Source organism: Buteo buteo, unplaced genomic scaffold (assembly GCF_964188355.1).
Source record: "Buteo buteo unplaced genomic scaffold, bButBut1.hap1.1 HAP1_SCAFFOLD_430, whole genome shotgun sequence".
Classification (NCBI taxonomy): domain Eukaryota; kingdom Metazoa; phylum Chordata; class Aves; order Accipitriformes; family Accipitridae; genus Buteo; species Buteo buteo.
In genome coordinates this window covers 22473-34153 of record NW_027439588.1, presented here as the reverse complement: position 1 = coordinate 34153, position 11681 = coordinate 22473, and the positions used below count along the sequence as shown (strand labels likewise).

At 46.0% G+C, this 11681-nt stretch overlaps 1 protein-coding gene across 1 annotated transcript; it reads left to right on the top strand.

Moving 5' to 3' along the window:
- The first annotated feature begins 5474 nt into the window (after positions 1 to 5474).
- LOC142028468 (olfactory receptor 14J1-like) lies at positions 5475 to 6497 on the top strand. The gene has a single exon (XM_075022301.1). It carries the CDS (start codon positions 5541 to 5543, stop codon positions 6495 to 6497), a length of 957 nt encoding a protein of 318 aa, XP_074878402.1. The 5' UTR covers positions 5475 to 5540.
- Positions 6498 to 11681: the final 5184 nt, after the last annotated feature.

The following is an 11681-nucleotide window of genomic DNA, read 5'->3' as shown; positions in this document are numbered from 1 at the left end:
TAACACAGTTTCAATCACATGTGGTCAGTTCCAATATTGTTCTCATCCAGCGTACGGGAACATCTAGTCATGAGAGCAAACAACTGCAAAACTTTTGAGTAAGTACTAGTTAATCACTTGACTTTCAATTGTAACATTAGTTTCCATAGTCAAACACAAAATTCAACGGAAATTATATGAGGTTTCCATGGCTACACCTACTGTGATTCATTGCACCTAACAAAATTCCCTATGGTTACAGTTTGAACTTATTCTAGAAGTACAAAACTGATTTTTCCTTGTATTATAACATTTCCCCCCTTTGAAAGCTTTGAAAGTCATTTCAATACTTTAATCCTTTCTGTTTGAAGCTACTAGTTTTTAGTAGTCTCGCTTGAACAAAGATTGTGTCACAGTTCGAGATGGCCAAAAGTGACACAGATTATTACAATGACGGTAACTACCATAATGATATTTTGTAAAAGCCCAGCCAACCATCCAGTCAGAGAAAATCCAAAGTTTTGAAATGTTTTGTTAAGCCTCAAACTTTCTATGTTTGATCTTAATTCTCTACTACTTTGAGCTACATGCTTTATTCGGTCTACCTGATGATTTAAATCTTCTGTCACATTTGATATGTGGATACAACACGTTGCCTGGCCATGCCCCAGCCTCATTCTTCCACATTTCCCAACCATCCCCCAGTGTCTCCTAAAGAGCCTGTGTCTTCCCATCACGGTACCCAAAATTGTGCAACCTGTCCCACCATGTCACCACAGCGGTTCCCTCAGAAGCTCTGTGACAGATTAAGGGGCTCCAGATTCTCCTGCCTGTGCCTCAGGCTGAGGCCATGGCTGCACATTTGATTTGTAGCCACTCAGCTGTTGCCTATTCAGGCGTGGCGACCTGGTTCAGGAACAGCGAGCTCCGTCCATCAGCTTGCAGACACCAATGTGGTGGACAGCAAATGGCGTTTATTGGTGGTCGGCACAGCATTATATAGCTTGGGTTTACAACGTCACTTCCGTCTGCTTACATTGTAAGCTAAACGCTGTTGGCTATTGGGGGGGGGGGCCCTATCTTTCCGTACAACGCGATATCTTCCGGCCGTCAGACCCTAATTACCTACATTTCCCCCCTCCTTATGCTTAACTAAATAGGCTAGTATGAAATATAAAAATCTTAACCTTAAGACTTAACCTCAATACTTAACCCTGAGACTTATCTCTAAGACATAACTATAAGACTTAACCTTAATTAACTTTAACTCCAATTAAAGCATGTATATATTAAAATTTTACGGTAACAAACATAAGGCACATTAGACAAATACATTTCTAAATCAGTTGAAACATAACAATCTTACATTCTTGCGTCATCTTGCTCCGCAAACTCAGCCCAGCAATCGGTAGGGGCCAGCTTTCCGTGGGCGTCCCCACAGAGGCAACGATGGCCTCACCGTACACCAGCCCCATGCTCTTCGGAAAATCCCGGTATTTATACATTTGTAGAGGAACGGGTTTTGGCACACATGGCCAGCGGGTGCCAAAAGTCCGCCTCGGTTGCAATCTATGACGCATGCGCTTGCTGGCCAGGCGCGCTGCACGAGTCATAGCCATCTTGTCTATTGGTTCATGGGCTTTATGATGCGGTTACGGTGCGCAGAGAATCTTGACCTGTTATGTTAACGAAGATGACCTATACATTAGTTTTTGATTGAGGTAGTATTCATATCGCCACACCATTTAGGATGTTCCAGATGATGATGGTCGTACAAATCGAACAGCAGTCCGTCGCGGGCCTGTATCTGCGGGAAGATGTGGAATACCCGTACCATGGTGAATTTTCTACAAATTATAAAATTGAGCAAATTGTGTAGAACCATAGACCAGGCTGTTGTCTGTCTTAATCTCTTTAGGCACACCCAGCACTGCAAAAGAAGCGTGAAGATGTCATTTAATATGTAAGGCCTTTTCTCCAGTTTGTACCGTGGCCCACATGGCAGCAGGATAGGTATCAATACACACATGCACTCGAACTCAAGAGTTCTACCAGAGGGGCCATATTGTTATCAGTGATACCGCACCTACTGGATGTCTCCCACAAGCTTCTGGGCATCATGTACTGTTGAAATTTCTAACATTGCTAGTATGTATGTGCCACCCCAAATACGTCCAAGGTGCTGCCTTTTGTACCTTCTCAGGAGTAATTATTACTCCGCGATGGCTTGAGGTGTCCTGTAATCGAGTTGAAATTTCATCCTGTGGCAAGTTCCTTCTTGCTATCAAAATGTAACTGAGGAAACTGCTTTCTTACAGGCTCTAATGCCCAGGCCACATATACCTGACACATAGTGAGGGGATTGCGCATTCATTGCGGTAACACAACCCAATGGTATCTCTTATAGGGCTCTGCCTTGTTAATCGATGGTACCGAAAAGGCGAACCGTTCAGTGTCATCTGGGTGCAAGGGAATGGTGAAAAAAACAATCCTTTAGATCTATAATTAATAAATCTCACTATTCTGGAAGCATAACTGGAAATGGCAAACCTGGCTGCAGGGCTTTCATACTGTGCATCACTGTATTCACAGCTCTGAGATCATGTAACAGTTTCCATTTCCCAGTTTTCTTGGGAATGGTAAATATTGGTGTATGCCATGGACTAGTGGAAGGAACAACATGTCCTGCTCTCAATTGGTCCTTAACTAACTTTTGTATTTTTAGCAGCCTTTCAGAATTTAGCGGCTACTGATCAATCCAAACAGGCTCATCTGTTTTTTAGCTAATTTTCAGGATTGGCTGCCCCTCAGTGACTGCTCCTAAAAAGGATGGGTCACTAACATTGCCTTCATTTGTCTCAATAAATCACGGCCTATGAGTTCAAACAATTCAGTTGGGGTAGTCATGACATACGGACGCGTCGTAAAGTTTTCATTGTAGGGGAACACAAATGTAATCGGTAGCTGATTTACTAAGGTGGCTTGTGTGCCCCCTATCCCTGCAATGCCAAAATTTGGATTGATCAATGGCCATGATGGAGGCCAAATATATCGTGAAATAATCGTAACATCAGCTCCTGTATCGATTGCTATCAGTTTCTTGACGAGAACTCCGTCAGGCCCTTCCAATTGCACTACCTTTTCTGGTTTACCTTTTGTTATGTCCATGGCAAGGTATACCTGCGGTTTCTCTGTGGAGCTGAATCCACCATCTCCACGTTGTATTTCACCTGGGTTTGGAACACACGACCTGAATGGAACTAATTGTGTTATTCTGGTACCTTTAGGAATAGAAACAGGGGGGATTAAAACATGAATCATAATTTTCACAGTCCCACAAAAATCTGCATCAATAAACCCTGGGACTACCAAAATTCCTTTTAGAGCTGTTGAAGATCACCCTATCACAAATGCACTAAGCCCAAACCCCAATAGTCCCTTTATGATGAATGTGTACTGCTGTTTCCACGTCCACTCCGGAGCTCCCTGCAGTGGCGCATCTGGTGGGGTCACAGCCTCCTTCGGGAACCCACCTGCTCCAGCGTGGGGTTTTCCATGGGCTGCAGGTAGATATCTGCTCCGGCGCCTGTTTCTTCTTTTTACAGAAGCCACCCTTGTAACCCACCCCACTACTAAAGCTTTGCCACACAAAACCAATATATTCCACCCCTCGCCTCTGTGCATCACATTTTTAAGAACTATCATTAAAGTCTACATTCACCACACAAAATCTTCACTTACATCAACAAAAGAATTCCCCACACCAAAATCAAAATAATATCATCACAAAACCGACAAAAAGTGGACAATTTACACACAATCTACCCCTTGTCCCTTCACCACGATTACAACAACAAAAATTCCCCACTCATCAAGCAGCTCTTAACTCTCTAGCTGCGTTCAGTCCGTGTTTTGCCCGTTACATCTCTCAGTTACTATCCTTATCTTAGATTCCTCACACTGCCCGCATTCCCTTCATGCGCGGTGTAAAGTTTCCCTTCTTCCTGTATTCTTGGTGGTATTGTCATCTTTCTTAGCAGAAGCTGTACATTTGCTTTTAATGTGTCCACGCTTGTCACAGTTAAAACACTTGGCCAAGGGTGTCTTACTGGCCTTGTGCTTCTTTGTAGCTCCTTGTAGAGCTGCACGTTTTCTTTCACGCCCTTGTTCATGTCATGGTGGTCACAGATTGCCCTATGCAGTCTATTAATAAGCTGTGCGAAAGGTTCATTATGCTCCTGTTTCACCTGAGTAAAAGTATGGTTTTGCATATTGTCTGGTATGGTAAGAAAAGCTTGATGTGCCAAGATCTGGATGGATGTTGTTGGTGTCTGGGAGGTGGCATGTACAGCTGGGTAAGGGTAACTCTTTCCTGAGACTTCAGCTGCCTCTGCCTTTGCCTCTCTGAGCCAGTCGATCACTGCATTTTTCCTTGATTCTCCACTAGTCTGTTATTGCTATTGTTATCTTGTTCTTGCTGTCTGTTTCTCTGGGGTGGGAGTTTCAGTTGCAGAGTCACACACTGATCTTGTGCATCCTCCCATGTAGCTGTGTCCATGGGAACAAGGTTACAGGTGTCCAAGCTCTCCTCCAAGCTGTGGGGCTGTGGGAAATGCAGCCTGTGTCATTCCCTAGGAAATGAGCTGACTCTCCCTTCCTGAGATACCATCATCAGGACACTTGGCTACCTCATTAGGATGACCTTCCAAGCTGTGAGCTGCCCTCCAGGATGCAGGTCTGTCCCACAGCGTCTTGGTGTTTCTGAATGCCCCATGGAAAAGCACAGAGACACCATGAGTGAGGAAATGCTGCTGGGTTTGTGAAATGAACCATGTGTGTCCTTGGCAAGAGGTGGGGTGCAGAGACCTGGATGAAGGGGGAGACACTTGGTGTTGGACAGTGGGTGACTCTGCTCTCAGTAGTGCCTGGAATATTTTCAGGTTAACACAGGGATGTGATTACCGTCCATCTCAGAACGGTGAGAGCTCAGTGTAGCTGGCAACAAGACAGAGTGACAGGACAGCCTCCCCTCACTCTGCACTAAGCCACAGGCAATCCTCTTGACTCACAGGACACACTTTGTTTTCTCTGAGTGAAGCAGAAGTGATGAGGGTTTCTGAAATTGAAGAAAATCACCAGGTGAGATAGTGGAGAGCGCTACCCCCCCCACCTTTCACTCAAACACTGTTTTGATTGTGGTTTCTTAGCCCTGGGAGCACAGATGTAGATAAACACTTTTACATTAAGAGCAGTTTCATCTGACCAATTCAAACACCAGGACTGACCCCCCCCCCAACAGACACGATTCCCAGAAACCCACTGCTGCAAACCATGGCTGAGTCCTTGGCAGCCAGCAGGCAGAGGTCCTGCTCCTCACGAGAAACGCAGCCAGCACCAAACAGAGCTCCATCCACAGAGCTGAACAGAGATCTCATTGAAATGCAAAAAAATGCAGTGAACATGTATTATGAGAAATGGCTTTGATTTTGGTCAGAGAATAATGCCCTAACTTGTCTCTGCCCTTGCCTCCCTGTTCAGTGCTCCACACCCAGAGGCAGCAGATGTCCAACAGCAGCTCCATCACCCAGTTCCTCCTCCTGGCATTTGCAGACATGCGGGAGCTGCAGCTCTTGCACTTCTGGCTCTTCCTGGCCATCTACCTGGCTGCCCTCCTGGCCAATGGCCTCATCATCACCGCTGTAGCCTGTGACCACCGCCTGCACACACCCATGTACTTCTTCCTCCTCAACCTCTCCCTCCTTGACCTGGGCACCATCTCCACCACTGTCCCCAAAGCCATGGCCAACTCCCTCTGGGACACCAGGGCCATCTCCTACTTGGGATGTGCTGCACAGGTCTTTCTGTTCATCTTTTTGATGTCAGCAGAGTATTTTCTTCTCACTGTCATGGCCTACGACCGCTACGTTGCCATCTGCAAACCCCTGCACTATGGGACCCTCCTGGGCAGCAGAGCTTGTGTCCACATGGCAGCAGGGGCCTGGGGCAGTGGGTTTCTCAGTGCTGTGCTGCACACTGCCAATACATTTTCACTACCCCTCTGCCGAGGCAATGCTGTGGACCAGTTCTTCTGCGAAATTCCCCAAATCATCAAGCTCGCCTGCTCAGATGCCTACCTCAGGGAAACTGGGGTTCTTGCAGTTTGTATCTCTTTTGCATTTGGGTGTTTTGTTTTCATTGTGCTGTCCTATGGGCAGATCTTCAGGGCTGTGCTGAGGATCCCCTCTGAGCAGGGACGGCACAAAGCCTTTTCCACCTGCCTCCCTCACCTGGCTGTGGTCTCCTTGTTTATAAGCACTGCCATGTTTGCCTACCTGAAGCCCCCCTCCATCTCCTCCCCATCCCTGGACCTGCTGGTGGCAGTTCTGTACTCAGTGGTGCCTCCAGCCTTGAACCCCCTCATCTACAGCATGAGAAACCATGAGATCAAGGATGCCCTGAGAAAACTAATCACTGGATACTGTTCAGAAGAAATGAACTGCATGTTGTCTTCTGCATAGGACTTATATCTCATTACAAGCCCAGCCTGTTATCTGGAGGGTTTTTTATGGTGATTTTAGGGTTTGAGTATGGTTTTTGATTGCTCCTTTTGCTTTGTTTTACTTATCTGAATGCTTTCCACAAAGAACTGTTTTTCCTCTGGTTTCTAATTCACACTCTATCCAGATTTTCTGTGACCTGAAGGCTTTGCAAATGAGGAGCCATAACCTCTGTGTATTTAACCAAAATAAAGGGCCCTGCAATGACTTGTTTTTCTGAGATCCTTCCTCCACGACCTTCTCTGCAGCTGCAGGGAGCAGTGCCTGTGTGCAGAGGGGAAGAAGAAAAGAGTCCTGGCACAGCAGCACTGCCTGGGAGCACCAGTGCTTGGTCTTTGCTGAGCTGCTCTCTTCCCACTTCCATGTTTTCCTTTTGAACCCTTGGGTTGGTGGAAGGCCTGAGTGCTCTTCAAGCATGGTTAGAGTCCTGCTGTGTGGCAGGCCTGTGGCCGCAGTCCAGGACAGGCAGTGGGCACTTGTGTGACAGAGCTGGCCTCCATTGCAGCATTTCCATCATACAAGGGGATCCACAGGCCTTGTGCCACAGATGCCCCCCAGACCTGGGGCTCACCCCTCTCCACCCCCAAGGAGCTTCTGTGCCCTTCAGAGAGTCTGCGGCTGTAGGGTGAGTGCCCAGAGTTCTGCTGCACCCTTGTCCTGGTTTCAGCTGGGATAGAATTAACTGTCTTCCTAGTAGCTGGTACAGTGCTATATTTTGAGTTCAGTATGTGAAGAATGCTGATAACACTGATGTTTTCAGTTGTTGCTCAGTAGTGTTTAGACTATAGTCAAGGATTTTTCAGCTTCTCATGCCCAGCCAGGGCACCTGACCCAAACTGGCCAACGCTGTATTCCATACCATGTGACGTCCCATCTAGTTTAGGAACTGGGAAGGGGGGGGCAGGCATTTTCGCCGCTCGGGGACTGGCTGGGTGTCGGTCGGCGGGTGGTGAGCAATTGCCCTGCGCATCATTTGTACATTTCAATCCTTTTATTACTACTGCTGTCATGTTGTTAGTGTTATCATTATCATTATTAGTTTCTTCTTTTCTGTTCTATTAAACTGTTCTTATCTCAACCCAGGAGTTTTACTTCTTTTCCTGATTTTCTCCCCCATCCCACTGGGTGGGGGGGGGAGTGAGTGAGCGGCTGCGTGGTGCTTAGTTGCTGGCTGGGGTTAAACCATGACAACCCTGTGGTGGACACTGCTGTGGGGCCATGGCAGACTGGGCTGTGCTGGGGAGAGCGCAATGGAGGTGGAGGGAGGTCAGGGGAGGTGGGAATAGTTTAGGGGGAGCTGTGCTGGGCTGGAAAGTGCCCAGGAGAGAAAAATACCAGAGTATAGCTTGTAGCATGTGACCATGCAGAGTAAGAACTGACACTGGGGGTTTGTAGTGCAGAGACAGGGCTTGTGGCAAGCATGGAAGACACGCAGGTGCAGAGCACAGAAGACGCTGGTCTGTGCCCTTGGCGATGTGGACACACTGGTAGGGTGGCTTGGGGTCTTTGTAACTCCCAATGTCTCTTTTTGGCCATTTCCAGCGCTTTCCAGTTATTCCAGGTTTACAGGCAAGTTTTGCTGTGAGGCCATCTCCATCTTCCTGCTGGGCCAAGGGCTGGTTTGGGGGAATGGACAGCCCTGCCCAGCCTCGCTTCTTCCCCAGACCCTGGAGCAGAGCTTTCTGCAAAGCTCCACATGGGACAAGGCTGTGGCAGTTCAGGGGTTGGGTGCTAGGGAAGCTGCAAAAGTAGGAGGGTCATGGAGGAACTGTGATCTGAAGGCCATCATAAGGATCACAACGGGGGGAACTTTCCCACCCCTGACTCTACCCTCCCCCATGCTGTGCCTGCAGAGTGGGGCTGTAAGACCACGTATGGGAAGTGGGGCTGGGCCAGCACAGGGACAGAAGCAGCAGTCTGGAGTTTTCAGCAAGGACAGGTACAAAGCGGGTATTTCTATATATTGACTTTGTTGTGGAGGTATCTGTGTAGGAAAAGAAAAGCTCACCTGGAGATGCTGGTTGCAAGGGAAGTCAAAAGCAAACAGAAGACCTTAGGTCACTTCTGAGAGACCAAGGCTGAACAAGGGAAATGCAGGGCTGCTGCTGAATGGGGAAGGTGATTTAAGAACAGCAGACACAGGTGGGGCTGAAAGAATGAATGCCTGCTGTGCCTGAGTCTTTACTGAAATGGTCTGCAGGCCCCTGTGCTCAGGGAAAGGCTTCAAGGGAGAGGAGAGAATGCATTGGCATAAAAGTGCAACACTTCAAACCCTGCAACTTTAATGCCTTTACCCTCTGACGGAGAAAAAGATAACCGCAATTGTGTTTATCTCGTAAGTGAAACCAGCAAGCCGCAAGATGACCTGAGAGATCAACCTTTAGATAACCCTGATCTGAACCTCTTCACGGATGGCTCATCTTCTTACGAAGAAGGTCGAAGATGTACCGGTTTCGCAGTCACCACAGAAACACAGGTACTGTTGGCTGGACCTTTGCCTGCCCTTTTAGGTGCACAAGGAGCAGAAATAGTTGCTCTTACTGAAGCTGCTAAATATGCAACTGGAGTAAGAGTTAACATTTATAGAGACTCTAAATATGCCTTTGGTGTATGTCATGCTACGGGGACTTTATGGAAGGAAAGGGGTTTTCTGACTTCAGCGGGAAAAACTGTTGCCCACGGACAACAACCTCTTAGAAGCGATCCAATTGCCCTCTGAAATATCTGTGATCTATATAAAGGCACAGACTCAGAGACAAGACATGATCGCAAAAGAGAATTCTCTAGCCGACCAAGCCGCTAGAGCAGCAGCGCGACAGGTCGTATCCACTCTCTGTTACAACATGAAATAACATTTGAGCTCCCGGATGTGAATAAGCTGGATGAAGACCTCCCTGAAGAAGAAAAACAACACTGGACTCGGCTGGGAGCCCACCAGCGAGAAGGGCAGTGGATTCTGAATAACAAACCTCTCCTTCCAAAAAGGTATTTATTACGGATAACACATGGCACCATGAGAGGACCCACGGGAGACCGGAGAGCCTCGCGCTCTGAATCCAGAGACTCTGGACAGCCCCAGGAATTTATGCAGCAGCAAAAAGAATTTGTGAAGGATATAAACTTTGCAGACAATATGCTTCGGTGTAAATTAAACCTCCTGGTGGGAAAAGACCTCCAGCCATCTTTCCTTTTCAAAAACTCCAAACTGATTATGCAGACGTGCCAAAAACAATGGGGTACTCTTACACGTTAGTGATCGTTGATCAGCTATCAGGATGGGTGGAAGCTCTCCCGACTAGGAAAAATGATTCTAAGGCAGCAGTAAAAGCCTTATTGAAAGAAATCATTCCAAGGTATGGGCTTCCTGAAGTAATTGACTGAGATCGAGGGAGTCATTTCACAGCTGCTATCCTGATTCAGATTTATAATTCTGGGGGGGATTTTAAATAAATTTCATAATCTGCATCAGCCTGAATCATCCAGTCAGGGAGAATGAATGAAAGGAGAAATTAGTACAAGTTTGTAAACAGACTGGTTTGAAATGGCCTGAGGCCTTAAATTTAGTTTGGTGGGATATTAGGAATACTCCACGGCAACCAATTGGAGTTTCTCTGGCAGAGATCCTTTTTGGGAGAATACTTGCTGTTCCAGGTATGTATGTGGCAGCAAAGACTAGCCTTCTTGGATGGAGATAAACAGGTAACACAATACCTTTTGTATTTGCAAAATTCCTTTTTCCAAATGCGTAACCATGCCTATTGGTATCAGGGAATAAGGCCTGAAATCCCAGTTCATGATATACAGCCAGGGGACAAAATTTACATAAAGAATTTCAAAAGAACAAACAGATTTGAACCAAAATGGGAAGGACCTTATACTGTTTTACTAACTTCTTTTTATGCCATTAAGGTATCTGGGAAAGAAAATTGAATTCGTCATTCGCATGCCCGCAAAGAATCTGAAGAATAATGGACAATTGTAAAGTATTAGTCCTTTTTGTACTTGTATTTTACCCTGGAGTGACACCTTGTGGACAAAATTTGCATTGCGATATCAAGATGCCCGTACCAATAGAACTGTTATTATTTATATACAGTGACCGTTCTTTTCAGCTTTCAGGCCAAATTATAGGCCTACAGGCAATGCCTGGACAGGTCATTTTTTCAGCTAGTTATCCAAAGACCAGGCAGAGACACCCCATTTACCCAGTATTTAATTTTCTCAAATTCTGTGCTAGTGTTAGAAGTAGACTTGACGATTCGCGGGATATTTGGTCTAACAGTCATGGATTTTCTAAACAGTGGTGGGGACATGGCATTCCAAGAACTTATCCTGTATATCATATTCACCTTCAAGAACCAACAGGGGGAACTGGGACATGGTGCTTTGACCATCAAATGTGGGGAATTTATGGTAACCGAGACTGGTGCTGTCATCGATTCTAGCTATCAAGCAATTGTTTTACTTTCAAATTTAGGATTCTAATAATCAAACGGGGACCTTATCTTGAGTGGAATTTTTGGCACCGTCACACGCATTATCCTCATTCATATTATAACATGTCATCTCTGAATGTGCTAAAACAATTGGTACGGAAACCTAGGGATGTTCACCAAGTAGAAAACGCCTGGACCAACAATATGCATGTGTCGTTGATGAAATCTTTTACTGAAAATCTAAATTTAAGTGAATGTTGGATTTGTGTTGCTCTACCAAAGACAGTGAATCAAGGATTTCAGTTAGTAGGAATACCCATTCCTAAAAGTGCAAATTGGAAAAAATACTGGTCCAATACTACTTTTTCCATATCTTATGAAGAACAAATTTGGGAAATTAGACTATCAAATACAGGAGACTGTTCACAAGCCCACTGTCTACAAAGATGTTATCCCCCAAGTGCTGATAATCAACATTTATGCAGAAATCATTCATTTGTAGGAATTTGGACTCAATGCCAAAACACAACTTCTATCAACTCAGGATTGCGTTTAAGTTGGTGAGCGCCTGAGGACTTAGGTATTTTTTGGTTATGTGGCAGCAAAGCCTATAAAGCTTTGCCTCCAGGTTGGGGAGGTCTTTGTACCCTAGGAGTAATGTCTACAGATTTGGAAATTCACCCAAAAACTGTCTCAAGTGCAACATGGC

What these genes read in the sequence shown, in the direction of transcription:
- LOC142028468 (XM_075022301.1), top strand. Translation starts at nt 5,541, where the DNA reads ATGTCCAACAGCAGCTCCATCACCCAGTTCCTCCTCCTGGCATTTGCA.